The sequence below is a fragment of the Melozone crissalis genome, unplaced genomic scaffold (assembly GCF_028551555.1).
Source record: "Melozone crissalis strain CALT ecotype California unplaced genomic scaffold, PUWL_Pcris_2 ptg000032l_1, whole genome shotgun sequence".
Classification (NCBI taxonomy): Eukaryota; Metazoa; Chordata; class Aves; order Passeriformes; family Passerellidae; genus Melozone; species Melozone crissalis.
Window position 1 is genome coordinate 4,632,317 of NW_026535810.1, and position 21,805 is coordinate 4,654,121.

The 21,805-nt window shown below is 42.5% G+C and overlaps 2 protein-coding genes and 1 pseudogene across 2 annotated transcripts; all 3 read right to left on the minus strand.

The window, feature by feature from the left end:
• Positions 1-6,901: 6,901 nt before the first annotated feature.
• LOC128940085 (olfactory receptor 12-like) lies at positions 6,902-7,846 on the minus strand (annotated as a pseudogene).
• Positions 7,847-11,337: 3,491 nt separating this feature from the next.
• LOC128940086 (olfactory receptor 6Y1-like) lies at positions 11,338-13,169 on the minus strand. The gene is made up of 2 exons (XM_054281389.1): positions 12,256-13,169; positions 11,338-11,419 (listed from the first exon to the last, which is right to left on the minus strand). The coding sequence occupies exons 1-2, from the start codon at positions 13,167-13,169 to the stop codon at positions 11,338-11,340; spliced, it is 996 nt and encodes a 331-aa protein (XP_054137364.1).
• Positions 13,170-17,031: 3,862 nt separating this feature from the next.
• On the minus strand, positions 17,032-17,991 carry LOC128940087 (olfactory receptor 6B1-like). The gene has a single exon (XM_054281390.1). The coding sequence runs from the start codon at positions 17,989-17,991 to the stop codon at positions 17,032-17,034; it is 960 nt and encodes a 319-aa protein (XP_054137365.1).
• Positions 17,992-21,805: the final 3,814 nt, after the last annotated feature.

The window sequence follows — 21,805 nt, forward strand, 5'->3', positions numbered from 1 at the left end:
CGAACCGGTTCAGGTGAAACAGTGGCCACTCAGTAAACAAAAAATAAAGGCGCTTGAGGAACTAGTGCAAGAGCAACTAAAAAAGGGCCACATTGTGGAGACCATGTCCCCATGGAACTCTTCAGTGTTTGTCATCCAAAAAGTTGACAAAAAGAGATGGCGACTCCTCTGCGACCTCCGACAAATTAATAATGTAATTGAAGATATGGGTTCTCCCCAGCCTGGTATGCCATCCCCAACAATGCTTCCCCAAGATTGGAAATTAGCTGTTATTGATATTAAAGATTGTTTTTTCCAAATCCCCTTGCACCCTGACGATGCACCGCGTTTTGCATTCTCGGTCCCTTCCATCAACATGGAAGCCCCTATGAAAAGGTACCATTGGACCGTTCTTCCTCAGGGATTAAAGGTATCTCCAGCTATCTGCCAGTGGTATGTCTCTTCCCTGCTTTCCCCAGTACGTGCAGCCGCAGAGAAGGCCATTATTTATCATTACATGGATGATATCCTTGTGTGTGCCCCCAATGATGATTTACTCACACATGCGCTTGACCTAACGATCGATGCATTGATTGTTGCAGGGTTCGAGCTCCAGGAAAAGAAAATTCAAAAGATGCCACCTTGGAAGTATTTGGGCTTAGAAATTGGAAATAGGACCATTGTTCCTCAAAAACTAGAAATCAATCCAAGGATCAAGACCCTTGCGGATGTCCACAAGTTGTGTGGGTCTTTGAATTGGGTAAGACCATGGCTCAGTCTGACTAATGAAGACCTTGCCCCTCTTTTCAATTTACTGAAAGGGGGAGAGGACCCAGGTGCTCCTAGGTCTGTTACCCCAGAGGCACGGAAAGCTCTAGAAAAGGTGCAGATTGCAATGTCCACAAGACAGGCCAACCGATGCCGGCCTGACCTGCCATTCAAATTTATCATTCTAGGTAAGTTGCCACACCTCCATGGAATTATTTTCCAGTGGGAGGAAAAACAAACACCTAAGGCAAAGAACACACAAAAAAAGGACCGGGACCAGAGGGACCCTCTCTTGATCATAGAGTGGGTTTTCCTCAGTCACAAAAGGTCCAAGAGACTGACAAAGCCTCAGGAGCTGGTAGCAGAACTGATCCGGAAAGCAAGGACCCGGATCATGGAGTTAGCAGGATGTGATTTTAAGTGCATTCACATTCCAGTTGAGTTAAAATCAGGTCAAAATACTATGAAAATACTAGAACAATTGTTTCAAGAAAATGAAGTGTTTCAGTTTGCTCTGGATTCCTACTCAGGACAAATTTCGGTAGCGCGGCCCGCTCACAAATTGTTTGAACAAGACGTTCAATTTACTCTAAAATTGAGAAGTGCTCTAAGTAGGAGACCTTTAAAAAGGGCTCTGACTGTCTTTACAGATGCGTCTGGGAGGTCCCACAAGTCTGTTGTGACTTGGAAGGATCCTCAAACCCAGCAGTGGGACACAGACATTGCTGAGGTGGAAGGTTCACCTCAGGTTGCTGAATTGGCTGCGGTTGTTAGGGCTTTTGAAAGGTTCTCAGAACCATTTAATCTGATTACAGACTCTGCATATGTGGCAGGAGTAGTATCCAGAGCAGATCAAGCAATACTGCAAGATGTATCTAACATCGCACTTTTCGAATTGCTCTCAAAACTGGTAAAGTTAGTCACTCACCGAGAGCAACCATTTTATGTGATGCATGTCAGGTCACACACTGACTTGCCAGGGTTTATCGCTGAAGGCAACAGAAGGGCAGATGCTCTTGCTGCACCTGCAGTGATGGCCACTCTCCCAAATGTTTTTGAACAGGCAAAAATCAGCCACCAGCTTTTCCACCAAAATGCACCTGGCCTGGTTCGTCAGTTTAAAATCACTCGAGAACAGGCCAAAGCGATTGTGGCCACGTGCCCAAATTGCCAACAACATGCACTCCCTACAGTGAGTACGGGAGCAAACCCAAGGGGACTGAACAGTTGTGAACTGTGGCAAACAGATGTAACACACATACAGTCTTTTAGAGGGCAAAAATATGTTCATGTTAGTGTAGATACCTTTTCTGGAGCGGTCTATGCTTCTGCCCACACAGGAGAATCATCTATTGATGCTATTAAGCACCTCTTACAGGCTTTTTCTTTCATGGGCACCCCCAAGGAGCTGAAAACTGATAATGGGCCTGCTTATAAATCCAAGGAATTTGGGAGCTTCCTGCAGCAATGGGGAGTAGAGCACAAAACTGGCATCCCCTACTCCCCTACAGGTCAAGCCATTGTAGAAAGAACTCACTGTGATATTAAAAGGGTCCTGGACCAGCAGCAGCAGGTTCTGAAGGTGGAACCTCCCCATATCCGGTTATCCAGGGCGCTATTCACAATCAATTTTCTGAATTGTTCTTTTGACAGCCTGAACCCACCCATCCTACGCCACTTTGGGGGGAGCAGTCACAGGTTGATGAAAGAAAAGCCTCCGGTTTTAGTAAAAGACCCTGAGACTTGGAAAATGGTGGGACCTTACAAATTGGTTACTTGGGGACGTGGATACGCCTGTGTGTCCACCCCCTCTGGTTTAAGGTGGGTTCCTTCCAAATGGGTAAAGCCCTATGTTCCCAAGGTCTCAGAGAAATCTGCAGAAGCACCCCACGTTGCTCATGCTGCCTGGAGAAGAAAACGCCGCACGCGTTCTCTGGAGGAAATTCCATTTAAGCCTCCTATCTGGAATAGTTTGTAATATATGTTTGTTTCAAGTTTTTGTACCAGTTTAGATCCCACTGTTCGTGTGTAGCCTCGAGATGCCATGAGACCGAGCCTGCTTCTCGTTCTGCTCGTGATTATCCCACCTGCGATCTCCTGCATAGTGCCGCAGCCCAAACCACATATGGACTACCTTGACAAAGGCTCTCGGACATCAAGAGAGAAACTGACAACGGACTGAATGGACTGTTCAAAGGCTGGGGACTCTCGGGCTGGTTGGGATCTATTCTGAAAACTGTGTTTTTAGTGCTGTTTATTTTAGTTATAGTTATTGTAGTTTTTAGCATTGTTTTTAGACTAATCAAACGCATGGTCCTCAAGTTAATTTCAAGCTCATCTCCCCCTCCTGAGGTCTACCATTTGGAAGCCCTCAGTGCTCCCATGGATGACCTGGAGGCCTCAGTGGAAAACACTGACCCTCCTGTAGAGGAAGAACTGATTTACCAACCATAGTTTGGCAATCACTCTGCACCACAAACACAGCCCTCTTCTTTTTAAACAAAACTAGGGGGAGATGTTGCGGTGTGTCTTAAGCTTCTGGGTCCCTTTCCCAGGTGTGCCTATATGCCTCTCCCTTCCCCCTCGCCCCCTTGCTTAGTGTGTTGTGTCAATCAGGCTTAACATTCCAGCAAGGCATCGTGTGATTGGTCAAGTTCAAAAGATGCCCCTATGCCCAGGGGTCATTGGCCTATGTCTAGGTGTCCCTCGTCCCTTGAGACCGCGCCCCTTTCACCTGGTTGGTGCTCAGCTGTCCCCCCCCCTCCCCCTGCCCCGGGAGCTTAAAAGGTGATCAGACCATGTGCTCGTCATTCTGCTGGAGCAGCTGCTCCCGTCCAGACCTCTGTAACCATGGAATAAACTTCTGGACATTAAACCCTCCAGCGGAATCCTCTCCTTTTTCTCTTCACCATCGCCAGAAGCTCTCTCTCCTGAGGTGAACGGAGTTCCTGACAAGCCTGGACTTGCTCAGTGCCCAGCTGCAATCTCCAGCAGCCAAGGTATCTCTGGGGTGATTTACACCACAGTCGCTGCCTTTGGCCCAGCAGCGAGGGTCAGACTGGCCCAGGCACCATCTGACTGATAATATTGGGATTCATATTCCAATACTCCACCTTATCCCAAGAGCACTATGGAACATCAAGTTACCTGCGGAAAGGGTTGAGGACATTTTCACCAGCCAAGTTGACCACAGCTTCGCACAGGGGCAGCCCGGAGTGGGACAGCTCCTCCTGGGCAGGAGTGACAGACATGACAAATCAGGCCACCCCTCTGATCAAGCCTTCCCTGCAAATAAGCAGAGCAGGTTCCCAAGAACTTCACCCAGTTTCTTCCTGGCATTTGCAGAGACAGCACGAATGGAGAAGATTTTGTTTCTTGGAGCTACAGCAGTACCCATTCTAATGACTGTGACCCACGGAACACCAGCAAAAGGACATCCAGAGGAGCCAGACCTCCCCTCCATGCCATGGAAAGCCACGGCACGCAGCCTGGTTTCTCAGCCCTGTCACACTCGCCCTGCTGTGACAGCTCTCATTTCATACCCAGCTGATCCGATCCGTGCCCCCTCTTCGTGACACATGGGTCACTTGGTGCCCTGGGCTCCGCAGCAGCTGGGTCAGGGCTCTGCCCACGAAGCCCGTCCCACCACCTGGTTAGAGAGACAACATCAGGGCTGTGTTGCTGTGCCATCACCCCTCTGCAGCAGAGGCGGCCCATGCCTGGGGCTGCATCACCGCAGCACCGCCCGCGCTCATGGCCAGCTCCCATAGCCGGGGAGGAAGCGGCGGCTTGGCTCCAACCCAGTGGGCAGCACCCACAACCCAGGCCTGCCTGGCCCTTCTCCAAAACTCCGTTCCGCTCAACACTCCCGCTCCCTCACGGGACCTGCTCCCTTACGGACCTGCTCCCACAGGCACCCGCACCTACACGGGCCTCACTCTCTCTGTCTGCCGCTCCCTCACGGCTCCGCACCCTCAGGCCCCCGTTCCCTGAGGCCGCGGCTCCCTCACGGCCCCGCTTCCTCAGGGCCTCCGCTCCATCAGGGCCCCCGCTCCCTCACGGACTCGCTCCTTCACGGCCCCCGCTTCAGACCTTCAGACCGCCGCTCTCTCAGGCCACCCCTCCCTCACGGGCCCCGTTCCCTCAGACCTCCGCTCCCTCACGGACTCCGCACCCTCACGGTTCCCGCTCGCTCACGGCCCCGCTCTCTCTCTGTCAGCCGCTCTCTCTCGGGCTCCCGCTCTCTCTGTCCGCCGCTCCCACACGGGCCCCGTTCTCTCTGGGCCCTGCACCCTCACGCCCCATTCTCTCTGGCCCCTGCACCCTCACGCCCCGTTCTCTCTGGGCCCTGCACCCTCACGCCCCGCTCTCTCTGTCCGCCGCTCCCTCACAGCCCCGCTCCCCCAGCCCCGCACTCACCCACCACCACCCGCATTGCCGCGCCGCGCATGTGCCGAGCAGCGCCCACGGCGCGTGCGCCCCGCCCTCCACGCACGGCGCCCCCTAGCGGCGCGGAGGCCCTTAAAGGGCCAGCGCATCCCAGCGCCGGGGCCGTGCTCGGGAATGGGCGGCGAACCGGGCTGGAACCGGGCTGGAGCCGGGCTGGAACCGGACTGGAACCGGGCTGCAACCGGGCTGGGGACACGGGGAGCGGCCCGGGGCTGAGGGGACACTCGGGAACTGCCTGGGCCCAGGGGCTGAGGGGGCACTCAGGGAACAGAGCAGAGCGGGGCTGAGGGGACATCCATCATCCATCCATCCATCCATCCGTCATCCCTCCATCCATCCATCCATCCATCCATCCCTCATCCATCCATCCATCCATCCATCCATCCATCCATCATCCATCCATCCATCCATCCATCCATCCTCCATCCATCCATCCTCCATCCATCCATCCATCCATCCATCCCTCCATCATCCATCATCCATCCATCCATCCATCCATGATCCTTCCATCCATCCATCCATCCATCCATCCATCCATCCATCCATCCATCATCCATCATCCTTCCCCCAGCCCCAGTCTGTCACTCAGTCACAGAACCATTAAAGTTGGAAAATACCTCCAGGATTGTTGTGTTTGACTGAACACCACCATGAGCTAAATCATGGCACCAAGTGCTGTGTCCTGTCTCTTTTTGGGCACTTCCAGGAGTGGTGTCTCCCTTGCTTCACTGAGCAACCACAGCTCTCCTCATCCCTCTGGCCACCAGCTCTATGAAAGTGCCATATCCTGTGGTTAAGAAAAGAAGAAATGCGTTTTCTACGAGGAGCCAGCTTGGATATTTGAGTTTTAAGAGCTATTTGCAGAGACACATCTCTGTGCTTCACTCTTGTCTGACTTAATTTAGCTGTGGATGTGCAGAGTGAGAATGCCTCCACCTGAACTGGCTGTGTTCCAGAAATAAGTGCCAGAATCTGTTTGTGTCCTATTTTACATGTTCAGTACACTTAGGTGTGGCAGCAGATTCTGCTGCCAGAATCTGAATTTTCTGTCCTATTTTACATGTTCAGTACACTTAGGTACTCTTCAAATTGTCCAACCCATCGTGTTAATTATGGCTTTAAAATGCTGGTATCTTTTGAATGGCTGTAAGAGGCCTCTAAATTACAGGTCAGATGGATTGTAAATATCTAATTACGGTTAAATGAAACCTCACTTTCATCTGCTCTAGAAAAGGAATAAAGCTGGCCAGAGAAAAATCGGGAAAAAAGAGATACTTTTGTTCACAAGAATGTAAAAGAAAATGTCAAAATTGTGTGTCACTGTGATCAGCCATTTAACAGATGTGTGGTCTTGGCTTACTTAATTGACCTTACTTTTAAATTCTTATTTTTATTCTGGTTTTATGGGTAAGCATCAATGATTTAAGTGTAATTGATGTAAACTTATGAAATAATTTCATAGAAATCAAACATATTGCCCATTGAAGGATATCCTACATCCTATGAAAAATTGTTTAGTTGAAATAACAATTACTAGATTGTCATAGATTTGTTTATATATCCTGCTTTTACTGACCATCTAGGAACACAAAAGACTCTTGAAAGCAGGTCCTGATGTCCTTAATTTTACATCCTGTCCTTTATTTCACATTCAGGTCCTGATGTCCTTTATTTTACAAATTGGACCCTGTGCTCATTCTCAGCTTCAGGAATGGTGCTTAAAAAACCCTTTCCTCTTTAACTGTTTTTTCAGAGCCCCTTTTACCTCCCTGTTTCTGAGGGTGTAAATGAAAGTGTTCAGCATGGGAATAACAACAGTGTAGAGGATGGAGATGATGTTGCTCTTGCTGGGTGAGGATGCAGCTCCAGGCTGAGCATACATGAAGAACACTGTCCCAAAGAACTAGCAGATTGTCACCATGTGAGACGAGCAGGTGGAGAAGGCCTTGTGCCTGCTTTCTGCTGAAGGCATTTGGATGATTGTGACGATGATATAAGCATAGGAGACAAAAACCACCAGGGCAGTGCCCACAATTATTGGTCCACACACAGCCAGCATTACGAGCTGGTTGACAAGGGTGTTGGAGCAGGAGGTGTGGATCACTGCAGCAACTTCACAGAAGAAGTGCTTGATTTCTCTGTGCCCACAGAAGGACAGGCTGAAGGTGAAGCCTGTCTGGATGGTGCAGTTGATGCAGCGTGACAGATAGGAGCCCACCACCATGAGCACACAAAGCCTTCTGCTCATAACCACCTGGTAGAGCAGCGGGTTGCAGATGGCAGTGAAGCGATCATAAGCCATCACAGCCAGGAAAAAAGCTTCTGTTGTGCCAAAGAGAGAGAAGAAGAACATTTGGGAAGCACAGCCAGCATAGGAAATGCTCCTTCTGCCCAGCAAGAATGCCAGGGCTGCCCTGGGAGTGATGGCAGAGGAATAGCAGATGTCCAAGGTGGACAGGTTCCCCAGGAAGAAGTACATTGGGGTGTGCAGCTTGGGCTCCATCCTGATGATGAGGATCATGCAGATGTTTCCCACCACAGTGACAAAGTACATTGTGGAGAAGAGAACTGAGAGAAGGACTTGGGATCCTGGGTGGGATTTGAACCCCACCAAAATGAACTCACTTATCCTGGTGTGGTTTTCCATCTTGGCTTTCCAAAAGGAAATTAGGATGGAGTGGATTGAAGATACTTTGCCTGGAGAAGCAATTGTAGAAGAAGAAGACAAACAATGAAATACATGAAACATAAGAAATATAAATTAATAAAATTAATTGTAAATTATATACATTAATTATGTAAAATAATATAAACAATACAAAATATTTTAAAAAATTAATATAATGTAAATAATATATAACTAAGAATAAAATAAATTATAATATTATATATAATTAATTAAATATATAAATATATTAAAATAAGTATTAATATGACTAATAAATATCGATAATAAATCAATAAATATAAATATTATTATGACTATAATACTATATATATAGTATATATTATGTAATATATACTGTATATGACATATAATCAATAATATATTGATTGTATTTATATTATTATAAAATAATTATTAATTAATAAAATTAAATAGATATTTGGGAAAATTATAAAATTAATTATATATCATATCTGCCAGTTTTTGTCAACTACTACAGGGTAATTTGTAAGCTAATAATCCTGTAATATTATCTTCAGTATAAAGAAACATTCTGCATGCAGCTTATCCAACCTATTTTAATTTAATAAACTTTACGACCAACTAGAAACAGACATTCCATTCTACAGTTGAAGACCTATTTCAGATTTAACTGGCAGAAAATAATCTCACCCTAAGACTGCAACTAACGCACAAGATTGCTCTCCCCTAAACAAAAGAACAGGAAAAATGCTGCTTCAGGTGATGCAAAACAATTGTAAATATATGAGCCAAGAAATGTATTCATTTAGATAATAGTTTAAAAAAATTTCAAGTCTATTATTTTTAAAAAAGCTGAGTGACAGAAATGGTATTTTATTTGCTTTGCTGTCATTTCCATTAGATAATTTTTCTTAACCAGCATATACTTAATATTTTAAAAGCATTGAATTAATTTTTAACAATTTCTCCAGCTATCCCTCCGGGGTCCTTGAAATGTGGCCTCACCTCTAGGTACCCTCAGAAGGTATTAAATATATTTAATCCTTTGTTCTATTTAATCCTTTTTTCTTATTTACCCACGAGTCTTAGGAAAGGGAAATAAATTTGGAGAAAGAATTTCTCTTTGCATAACCTTGCTCATTAAATATTTAGTGAGTTTTCCTGGGGATTTTTGTGTGCAGAGAGCTCAGGTTTAGGCAGTCAGGTCAAGTATCACTCAAAGCCTTTCCAAGGTTGTTGTCTACAACTTTCACAATTCCTAAGCCTTCCCTTACTGTCAAAAGAGAGAAATAGACGCATCCACAGTGCGATCCTTCTAGTCTCACCATACCTGTTCAAAACAGGGGAAAAACTGTCCCTTAGAAGTAGCTGGTTTTGATAAAAAAATAATAAAGCAAGCCAGAAGAGAATAAGAAAAAAAGAGATACTTTTGTCCACAATAATGTAAAAGAAAACATCAAAATCTTGTGTCATTGTGGTCAGGCATTCAACAGCTGTGTGCTCCTGGCATATGTAATTGACCTTATTTTTAAATTCTTATTTTTGTTCTGGTTTTATGTGTAAGCATCAAAGATTTTAGTGTAATACATGTAAACTTATGAAATAATTTAATGATAATCAAACATATTGTCCATTGAAGGATATCCTACATCCTATCCGAAATTGTTTTGTTGAAATAACAATTACTACTGCTTAATTTAATGGCTTTTTAAAGAAGGTAAACACCTCAGCTAAGAATGAAGATGCTGCAGATACTTTTTTAGCCAGTGAGAAAGGAAGATTTTTGATTCACCTGAGAAGTCTCTGGATCTATCTGTCCCTTGATTGATCAAACAAAAAGTCTAAATGCAGACACATTAAAAACTGTCTTCCTGATAATGTATTTAATTTCCAGAAGAACTAACTGTATACATAATTACTACATTCTATATAATGAGAAAAAAGAGAAAACAGAAACTTTTAATCCAATTCTGTCATCCCATTTAACAAAGCAAAACTCAGATTTCACACACCACAATACACATACCTTGTGACACAGTTATTGAAGCCAGGTTTGGTTTTTTGGAATTCAGGTTTCTTGAACACATTGCCAAAAATACTGAACATTTTTTCTACTCAGCTGACTTTTCTCTTGTAATCAATACATCACTGGTTTTTCCTCTGACTGCTTCTAAGAGCATTCTCCTTAGCATGTTGCTTATGTATACTTTAATAAGTGTACATAAAAAAACCCAGGGATTCAGTTTCCACAGTCCTGGACCTTCACAGCAAACATCTGAAATCTCAAATGAGATATTTTTCCCTTGTGCCATTTTTATTTGCCTGCAAAAGTAGAAAACTATAAGGAATAGAAGAGATAAAATAACAAACACAAGCAATAAAGTGTAAAGCTGTTTCTGTGCATCTTCTACCCCTACTTTTTTCACTGCTTCTTATGCAGAACCCTTCCTGCCTCTTGTAGATTTTTTTTCTGCTCAGCAAAACACTGTGGACCTAATCAAGATTCTCATTAACCATTAGAATCTGCTTCCTTCTGTTGCAGTTGAGACAGAGACAACACAAAGCCACATTCCATTTTTAGAAGGCTTCAAACTGTTTTTATTATGGCATGCATGCTTTTTATGCATTCTCATAAAACTCATAAGTTTACACTTTACTCATTGGTCACAAAAGACAAATGAAGTGTTCATTGGAAGAGGCAGCTGCAGGTTTGTCTTATTTATCCTGCTTTCTTTCTTGATTTCTATGTCAAGGACTTTGGTAGGAAATTCTTTCAGGGGTAAACATGGATCCCCTTCTCAACCTTCTCTCTGGCTCACAGAAGTCACTGTAAAACCTCTTCCAGATTATCAAAATAGAACAGACACCCTTGCCTTCTCCCCAAGCAATAATGGTTCTCCTCTCTAAACAAAAGCAAGTTTTCACTAAATGTGTTTTCTTCTCTGACTCCAGGAGTGTGCTCACCTCTAAAACTGAGAAATCTGGTTCAGGTGAGGGCCCAGCCTCTAAGGGAACACTGCTGTGGGGTGCAGCAATCACCCCAGGAAGGGAAAAACATCTCACAACCCCTGTTTGGGTATCTCACACACCCTAGGACATGGCTGTCTTTCAAAAAGCAAATTTGCATTCTTCTCAGCACAGGAGTGTCCCATTTAGTTACAGCAAACTATATTAAATTTTCTTTGTTTTGGCACGTGGTTTTAAATAATCTGCATGAAATAGATGTTTCTGTTCTTGATATAATGGCTTCCCATATTTTGTGACTGACAATTGATCAGTGCCTTCTAAACCCAGACTATCTTACATTTGCATACGTTCCTATCAGTTTCTCTCATCTGCACGCAGAGAGTGAGATTAAGAGAAAGTTTCCCAAAAGCTGAGATTGGACTTTGTTTTTACCTTCTTAACTTGTGGGTAGTGACTTATTTACAGTACTTTAAAAGTACTTGAATTTGTGAAAGTGTTTATTAGGAAAATTTCCAGAAATAAGCTTAGATGCAAGAGGGAACTTGCATTCTCAAAAGGTTTGTGTTTGTGTAAGACTTTTCTGTGTTCTCTCCTTCCCTAAGGTACCTCCTCTGTTGAATAAATTATGAATTATTTTTTTCAGGTTATCTAACAATATTATTATTAGTGTACATAAACCCCATAATAATTGGATGATAATCCTCTTCCCAGTGTATTTGAAGGATTTTCCTAAAATTATTTCAAAACAATCACTTCAGATCAGGGCTTTAAAACCAGTCAATGTGTATAGCCAAATCACTGCATTAAAGGAACTTCAAACCTTGCAAAATTTAAATTAAAATCTCAGGAAGGAGTTGTGGAGCTGAGACAGAGGCCAAGTCACAATGCAGCTGTACCATGTGAATATTCACATTATACCTTCTCTGATGCCATATTAGAAACATTTTCTTCATCAGAGGATGGTTCTTTTTATCCTACACCAGGAATCTAAGAATGTTACAATTACCCATCCTTTGCTGCTGCCTATTTCTCTCAAGGGATAATCACAAAATCTTGAACTAAATAAATCACACATAACTGATTTTGACATGCATTTACAGTGTTTTCTGGACTCTGTTCCATTTAGAGCAAACAAATCTGGGCTTTATTTTCCAGCATTTCCAAACACCTTTAAAAACAGCAGTCATTCAGTTGGAGACTTTTAAGAAAAGGTGACAGCATTGATTCTTAGGAGGAAAACAAGCAAAAAAACCCCAAACCCACACATCTCGAGTCAAAACCATAGTATATACATAAATATATCAAGGTTTAGTTCAATAAATATGAGTGGTGGTTGCACGGATTAAGGTTTGGACCTCCTGACTTCATCTCCTCAGCGCTGCCGTTGATCTTCATGAGCAAAGCCCCTTCAGTTGATTTCTTTGGTGTCTCTTCTGCAAGTAAAAGTCCTCCTCATGGCAACCCTGACCTCTTTGTTTCTAAGGCAGTAGATGAGAGGATTCAGAAGTGGCACAACCGCCGTGTACAGGAGTGACACCAGCTTGTTGGCACGATAGGTGTACATGAGCTTGGGGTGGGCGCAGGTGAAAAGAGTGGTGGAGTAGAACAAAACCACCACGGTCAGGTGGGAGCTGCAGGTGGAAAAAGCCTTCTGCCTCCCCTGGGAAGAAGGAATCTTCAGCACAGTGAAGAGGATGCAGATGTAGGAGGCCACCACAGCGCACAGAGGCAGCAGGATGACCAGCAGGGCCAAGGTGAAGTACACGAGCTCGGCCAAAGAGGAATCGCTGCAGGAGATGTTCAGGAGGGGGGAAATGTCACAGAAATAATGATTGATTTTGTCCACGTCACAGAAGGAGAGGCTGGCTATGAAGCCCAGCTTGATGGAAGAGGTGGCCAAGCCACACATCCAGCAGGCAGCCACCAGCTGAGCACAGAGCTTGGGGCTCATGATCAGGGCGTGCCTGAGGGGTTTGCAGATGGCCACGAAGCGGTCGAAGGCTATCACGGCCAGCAGGACGTACTCAGTGCAAACAAAAGTCACAAAGAAATGCAGCTGTGCCATGCAGCCCTGGAATGAAATCCTTTTGTCATGGGACAGGACATCTCTGATCATCTTTGGCTCAATGGCAGAGACATACCAGATCTCTAAAAAAGACAGATTCCCTAGGAAAAAATACATGGGTTTTTGCAGGCTGTGGTTATTTTGGATGATGAGAATGATGAGGAAGTTTTCCAACAGAGTTAATAAATAAGCCAGAAGTAAAGCAGAGAAGAGAAGCAGCTGCTGTTCACCAGTGGTGGGAAAACCCAGGAGAAAGAAATACATGACTTTGGTTTCATTCCTCCCACCCATTCTGTAGAAGAAAGATGAACCTTATCCACCTGCAATAAATTAATGCAATCACATCTAACTACCAGGCTTAAATTCTTAGCCATAAGTTACACCACCACTTAAAGGCTCTGTAAAAGTTCAGACATTTTTTTCTGGGTTTTTAGAAATGAACTTTGTGAAATTTATCTGCTCATTTCAGAATTTTTTTCATTTTAGAAATTAAAACATGCTTTTAAATTTACATTTCATGGAGATAAACACACATTACAAATTGACATTTCATGGAGATAAATATACATTACAAAACTTTGTGGAGTTTATCTGCTCAATTCAGATTTTTTTCACTTTAAAAATTAATACATGCTTTTAAGTTTACATTTCATGGAGATAAATATACATTACAAATTGACATTTCATGGAGATAAATACACATTACAAATCTCACCTTAGACAAATGATGACTGATGCTAATATATTTTCCATCCAGTATAAAGAAGTGACAGGTTTTGAGCTTGTAGACAGACATTCACATTTCCAATGCTTTAGTTTCTACATCTAAACATTTCTAAAGTTCTATCATATATATCCCAGGAACTGTAAGAGAAATGTGAAGCAGCATAAGGGTATATTCATTTTTAAAATAAAAAACCTCTCCAAATACATCTGAAAGAGCCCACTAAAGGTTTCTGTATCTGGCTCTGAGCACACTTACATCTACACAAATCTATGGAGATGGTACACAGAGATCTCAGATACAGCATAAGTACAAGCAAATTCCAATTTTAGGTCTGGTTTGTTTGCAGCTACCTCAGATTAATCCTTCAAAAATAAGAGTGGCTCAGCCTGTGCTGTTAAAAACAAAACTGTTCTCAACCTCCTGTAGTGTGAATCCACTGGTGCTGCAGAATGTGATCAGTAGGGAACAGCTGAAATGTGGACTGATATGTCAGTGCTGTGATCTATACCAGCACAGAGAAATCAACACTTTATTTACCTGTGGTGTCTCATGAGGTCTGATTCAGCAATTGTGGTAACCTCCCAATGGAAGCAATCACAGAAAGAGGAGGGATGTTATTGTTTCCTCTGTGATTCCATGCAGAGCAGAAGAAACTCTGAAGATTTTTTTTTTCTGAGACACTGAACAATGAAAGAATACCTGCTAGTGTCTGCTGATTTTTATAGGGCAGATGAAAGTAAAAACATACCCTGAGGCAGGGAATATGGCAGTCTTTTACCAAAAGGTAATCTAGAAAAATATTTTAATGTACTAATCTAAATAAGTGGCCTTAATTGGTAATGGCTTTTGGAGTGAGTGATTTTGGATAAATGTAGTTTCACCCACACTGGAGTTGTGTTCAGACCCACAAATAGCCAAGTTATGCATTTTCTTAATTTTTTAAAACACTACAAATGTGTTCAGAGCAAAAGGAGGATCAGAGATAACATTTATCTGTCCCCTGGTGAGGTCAGCTGCCTCCCAAACAGAGCTGAGGAGCTGCTGCAGGATTCTATAGCATGAAAAGTACAAAACCTGATGCGGTTCCCCCTCCATGCTGCAGCTGTTTGTAAAATCTCCCTCCACTTGGTCTCATATTAATTAGATATCTTCCTTAAGCCAGAACCATGACTAAAATGACATTTATTACATTTAAATTACGTCTATTACATGAAATTACATTAATTACATTTAAAATTACAATTATTTTCATACAGTGAAAATAATGGGACTTTAGCATCTAGGAGAGCTGGAATCACAGAAATTATTTGGCTGTTAGGGCATAGTTTGATTTATTTTGCAAATATGTAAGAATCTAGTGACATTTGACATACCTTATGGTGTGCTGCTGAATTCTAACTTCTGGCCAAAGCCACATGTGCATGCTCAGGAATGTAAGGGAACCTCATAAAAAAGACAACTTTAAAATAATGTCAGTGCATGGAGAAGGGAGTAGTGTTAGTTCTTACCTCATTTCTGTTAAGCTTATGAGGGTCCAACTACCATGGACCAGTTTTGGGTTCCCCGGTATTTACATAATTTTAATTTATATAATTTTATTTATATAATTTTAATTTATATCATTTTATAATTTATGTAATTATAATTTATATTATATATGTGTATATATATTTATAATTCAAGGAAAATGTGGATTAACTAGAGAGGTGCTTACCAAGGCCTGCTAGGATGTGAAGATATGACTCAGGGTACATGAACCATGAAAAGAAGTTATTGGGTTTGTTAAATATGGGGTATTGGAGGCTGTGACAAGCTATAAAAAGGGATAAAAACAATGCTTTGCAACTCAGTAACTGCTATTTAGGCCATTGGATGTGAGGTCAGAGTGCTTAAACAGCTTCCCTGAGAGATTTTAGTACCTCTGACATTTTCAGCTCTCAGCTAGACCAAGGCACTTCTGATGTAACAGAGACGTGGGCAGAGTTATGCTATAAAATTATAAATTATAAATATATATTAACATCTGGAGTACTGCATCCAGGAGTGACATGGATCATCTGCAGAGCATCCATTCCCTGGATAGGATTGAACATATTGCTCAATCTGTGGGTACCAGATTCACTTCCCTAAACATCAATTTCTGTTGCAGTTTGTCATGCCACAGAGTTTTCCATTTGACATCCAGATCAAAGAATGATACAAAAACTCGGGTTGGAAAGGCAGAACTTTAATTACAGAATATTTTAACTCGCTCTGCTGTCACAAACATATTTCAGAGTTTCAGGGACTTGTCAGGTCGAGCTTTGCAAAGCTCAAAGGACAGAGATTTCTTGACCTATTTGGGACTGTGTTGTGGTGCTTCACCACTCTATCTTATCTGAATTTAATTTTGTTGGAACAAGTTCCTGTTGCTTTTGTCTTTTCAGGCATGCCCACTTAAGAATTGCCTCTATCTCCTCTGTAATCCTCTTCAGGTGGTGGCAGACTGCAGCTAAACACCTCCTCAACATTCTCTTTTCTTAAAAAACTGCTCCCATCTGTCTCTCTCTGTGTGCTCCCACCCTTCTGTCATTTGGTAACTCTCTGCTGGTACTTCCATTTTTGTCTTTCTTCTAGTGGGAAGTTTCAGACTGGACACAGTACTGTTGATTTAGTCCTGGGTAACAAACAGAGCCCAGGATCATTTACCATCAGGCTGATGATGCAAGATTTTGTGTCTGTGTGTTAAATTACCCTCAAATTCTTCCTGACCCTCTCCTTTGAATGTTCCTTGGGGAAAGATCTGTGCTTAGACAACTGATTCTTCTCTTAGTGCTTATATCTCCTTATGTGATGTTGAAGGACCACAGGAAAAAAATTTAAGAATCAGGAGGTTGATTTAGCATTTAAAATGGAAATGAAACTGTGCAAATTAACCCTCTTCCCCAAAAGTAAAGGTTTGTTTTCTGAATCTGAGCTACTTCCCAAAGTTATATTTGAAGTTAATGAAGAAGAAACTTCTCAGTGGAGTTTCATGGTCTCCTATCACAGCTATCTAAAATGACTGAAGTTCCCATCCTCATTCCTGTGAAGAAAGCTGACATAACTATTTCTTTGGTGCCTCAAGTTCTTGAATCCTAGTTTCATGTTAAGTTGAATCAAGGTCAGAATGCAATTTTGTTCTTTGATGCATACCAACAAAATACATTCAGAGAGGACAATTATGGTTATTGCCTTTTCCACTCCTCGGAAATGATGTGTGATGTGTTCAGTTAGAAAAACCTTTTACATTCACATAGATTCAGAGATTTTAGCTGAACATGCAGATTGACTCCAATAACCAATAACTGGAGAACCCCAATAACCCTTTCTGTCAAAGTAAAAATCTTATTAGGTTTTCATAGAATTCAGACACATTCAGTTGGAAGATCATCTCCCAAGAATTCATTAGTGATCAGAGGCAGAAACTCTGGAGAGAGCAGTCCTGCTAGACAAGACCTTCAGCAAAGTGTCCTTCACCTCCTGGTTCCTCAGGCAGTAAATGCATGGGTTTAGCATCGGGGTGACAATGGTATAAATGATGGAAACCAGCTTGTTGAGATCCCTGGAGTCTGCACACCTGGGCCGAGCATATATGAAGAGATTTGCTGAGAAGAAAATGATGACCACAGCCAGGTGAGAAGCACATGTGGAGAAGGCTTTCTTCCTGTTCTGAGCCTTGGGGATGAGCAAAACAGTCCTGATTATGCAGTTGTAAGAAACAATGATGACAGAGAGGGGGATCAACAAAGTGAACAAGGCCGAGATGAAATCCACCATCTCAGCAAGGCGCCGCTGGGCGCACGAGAGGTTGAGCAGCGGGCTGATGTCACAGAAGAAGTGGTTGATGACCCCGGGCCCACAGAAGGAGAGCTGGGAGATGAAGGAGACCTTGAGCACAGCTATGAGGAAGCCAAGCGGCCAGGAGGCCGTGGCCAGCTGCAGGCAGGCCCTGTGGCCCATGGCCAGGGCGTAGTGCAGCGGGGCGCAGATGGCCACGTAGTGGTCGTAGGCCATGGCCGCCAGCAGGACACACTCAGTGCACACCAGGGCAATGAAAAAGTACAGCTGGGCCATGCAGCTTGTGAGGGAGATGCTCTTGTTCCTCACCACCAAGGTGAGCAGCAGCTTGGGAACGGTGACTGAGATGTAGCAGGCCTCAAGGAAAGCGAGGTGGCCCAGGAAGAAGTACATGGGCTTGTGGAGCTGGGGGTGGGTGATGATCAAGGTGATGATGACCATGTTCTCGGTGACAGTCAGCAAATACACAGCCAGGAAAATGACAAACAGCACAGCCTGCAGCTCTCTGCTGGTGGGGAATGCCAGGAGGATGAACTCATGGATGTGGGTGTCATTTTCTTGTGCCATGATGACCTTGAAGGCCTGGAATGTTGTGGTATTCACATTTTCTAAGACATCCCTTTGATCAGCATTTTTCTCCTGAGAAGCTGCAGAGAAAAAGGAGAACAATTATTATTTCATTTGCTTCTCCTGTGTTTCTCTCATCTGGAATGTGTTTGGAAATTGTTTACCCACAGGTGATTGTTTCATTGGATTCTGGTGTGAGTTGTTTTCACTCATTGGCCAATCAGTGCCAAACTGTGCCGAGACTCTAAAAAGAATGATGAGTTTTCATTATTATCTTTTTAGCATTTGGTAATATAGTATAATATAATGTAATGTAATGTAATGTAATGTAATGTAATATAATATCCTTTTAAAAACATGGAGTCAGATTCATCATTCCTCCCTGCCATGAAAATCCCTGCAAATACAATAGAATGTATGAGGAGCAAAAAGGAAAGAAATAAGGGAACATTTTGTATTATCTCCCCCAAGCATCCTCTTCATGCCTGACTTTCAAATATACAGTTTAACTAGAGATTCCACACCAGTTATTTAATTGACATTCCTTATTATTTAACCATTCCTTATTATTTAACTTCTGAATTATTTTTGTGGCCTACAGCAGGATTGGTGATTGGAATCTTGGCTCCAAGAAAATAGTTAGGCTTCACTGATTTCTTCACAGACCTTATCTTAACTTAAAACACAGTCAGAGGGGAAGAGACAACATTATTAAATGCGTGTTTGATCTTTTGCATTAATTGATAGAATTAATCTTAATTTTTCACAAAATACCTGAAGTATGATGTTTATGCCTCTTATTTTCACTTCTTAGGGAAGATTTCAAACAACATTTTTTTTACATATTCCTGCACATTCCTATCCAATACTCAACTGACTTTCTAGAATGATGTTCAGTATTTGTTATTCACAAAATATTTTCTATAGAAGACATTAAGAGAAAAAAAATCCATTAATGTTCTGAAGAAAAAGAAATATGTATTTTTGTGATATCATTATTTGAGTTTCAAAATATTTATTTCAAATTAAATTTTTCTCTTGCATATAGATAGTCTCTGTAGAATCAATCTGATTACATAACTTACATATTTCATAATAAATACATCACTGCTTCCAGATAATAAAGTGACAAAATACTAAATACAAATTCATTTGTAAGGATGGCTTTCACATCTCCCAGCGTTCCATGAGATTTAAGCTGTGGTAAATACGGACAGGAAAGGCAGGTAACTCATTTTTCAATGTAGCCAGTAGAAATTCAAGCAGAACAAGGAAAAAACCTCGTTTAAGTGTTTTAGCAGGCTATAGAATACAAACCATAATTGAGAAGTGCCTGAACCAAAAGGATATTAAAAAAAGAAAAATTATAGTTCCCCATTCTATTATTGACTTTAAAAATTCCAGATCTACTTTGAAAGTACCTTAGAATATTGACTGGCACTACTTTAATTTTAAATTAAAAGAATTGAAAGTGTCAGAATTGACTGACTCTACTTTTAATTTTAAAAGGGTGATTAACGGGAGCATTTCAGATACCTTCCTCAACTAACAGATCACTCTCAGGTGGCACAGAAAGCCAACTTCCATGTTTCAAGAATGAAGCTTTTCAATGTAAAAATAATGGTGAATGTTTTTTACATTCTAGTCCACTGAAAGTAGAATAAAAATGCCTTTTGACCACATAAACATGCCCAGAAGCACTGCTATTGCATAGAAAACACAGAGAGAGAGTGAGGGAAAGGTTATATTTGACTTATACTCTCAACAGAGGTCGTAAGACTTTTAAAAGCACATCAAGTACAATTAGAAATTTCCATATTTCTAGTCTTTTAATCTGTCAAATCCAAATCTGCTTTCCTTTCCAAGCAATCCCTTTCTCTTCTTTCTCACACTTTGAGAAAAATGTCCATGTTTCTCTTGAAAAGTGCTCACAGCATCACAGAATCAAAAAACCATAGAATCACAAAATCACAGTATCCCAGAATCACAAAATCACAGAATCCCAGACTGGTTTGTGTTGGGAGAATTTTAAAGCCCATCCCAACCCACCCCTGCCATGGCAGGGACACCTTCCACTGTCCCAGGCTGCTCCCAGCCCTGTCCAACCTGGATTCGGGCACTTCCAGGGATGCAGGGGCACCCTCCCCACCATCCCAGAGAAGAATTTCTTTCCAATATCTAATCTAAACTTATTCCTTTTCAGTTCGAAGCCATTCTCCCTTGTCCTGCTCCAATTCTCGATAAAAACTGGGAATGCCATTTCCAGGACACTCACAACTTATGTTGGAATTTTCAGAGCTCAGGTGAGATCAGATGAGAAGAAACAGCTCTAACAAACCTACAGAAAAATAAATTAAAAGCTTTTTGTCTAACGAGAGATCATATCTATGCTTGTCTCTCTTCTACTAAGCTAAACCTTACCCCTGTGCTGTTCTGTCTCTCTCCAGTGGCTGGAAGCTGCTTTGTTGGTGGCTGCTTTGTTAAAAGCTGTGAGCACAAACAGTTCCTGCAGGCTTTTGTCACTTCAGCTGAGCAGGAGATTTCCCAGGATGCTAAAATATCTCCCAGTACATTATCCTTCAAAGCCCAAGAGAGCTGGGAACAGAATTAGAGGGAATAATTTCCCCTCTTTTTTCTAAACCTCATGGAAAGCGTTGCTCTGCTGCTGTTGGTTGTTTGCTTGTTAATTTTTTTATGTGCTAACTATTGTAGCACCTTCATACTTTTTTTCTTCCTTCTCCCAAGTCACTGTGTCTGTGTGACAAAGCATCAGAGCAGAACTCAGGATATTTGTACTTTGCTGGTGGCTCATGATGGGTAAAACTCTTCACTTATCAATGCTTTAGTTTCTCTGTCCATTAAATTGTGGAAGAGGTTTTACAGTGACTTCTGTGAGCCAGAGAGGAGTTTGAGAAGAGGATCCATGTTTACCCCTAAAAGAATTTTCTACCAAGGTTGCTGGCACAGAAACCAAGAAAGAAAGAAGGAGAATAAGAGAAACTTCAACTACATATTCCAATGAGCACTTTGTCTCTGGTGACCAATGAGTAAAGTGTGAACTTATGAGCTTTGTAAGAATGTATAAAAAGCATGCAGGCCATAATAAGAACAGTTTGAAGCCTTCTGAAAATGGAGTGTGTTGCTTTTTGTTGTCTCCATCTCAACCAGGACATTAAATAATTATTGCACTGGTCTTTAATATTACTTGAGGTTCCACAGAGACAGCAGTACCCAAGGATTAAGTATCAATAATATTTTTAGGTGTGAAAGACACCATTAAGAGGGGAAATCCAACTCACTGCATATGACTCCAACTTAGAGTGAGATACAGCCCAGAGAGAAGACACCCAAACATTCAATACACACCCATATTCAATCAATAAAACCACTTTTCATCCCCTTAATTTGGTCTGGCTCTGTGTTTAGGTAACCCACACAGGTTGCAGTGCCAGGGAATAACTGGCTGCTGCAGGTTTCTTGTTGTTTCCCCATTGCTCAGGTGTCAGCACTCCCACAAAAGGTGAGGATTGGGGTGGAGGCTCCTGCTGGCCCCGAGCCCAGGGCTGACACACACACAGGAGGATCTGGGAGCTGGTACTGGTTCAGCATGGCTGGGAGCAGCAGAGAGCTGCAGCTGCTGGGGTGTGAGCGTTGGGAGAACCACAGGTGAGTGCTGGAACCCTGGAAAATGAGAATTTTGGATTTTCTGTGCTGCCAGGCACTGACCTCCAAGAGAACACTGCATTTGACCTGAGGCCATGGAGAAGCTTCCAAAATGGAATGATAGAACTGGGATTGTGGGTGTAGAGTTTGA

Excerpts from the sequence above, each read along its gene's own strand:
- LOC128940086 (XM_054281389.1), bottom strand. The coding sequence starts at position 13,169 with ATGGGTGGGAGGAATGAAACCAAAGTCATGTATTTCTTTCTCCTGGGT. Across the intron at positions 11,420-12,255 it reads GTTGCCATGAGGAGGACTTT|GTACCTTAGGGAAGGAGAGA; the intron begins TACTTGCAGAAG and ends TCAACAGAGGAG.
- LOC128940087 (XM_054281390.1), bottom strand. The coding sequence starts at position 17,991 with ATGGCACAAGAAAATGACACCCACATCCATGAGTTCATCCTCCTGGCA.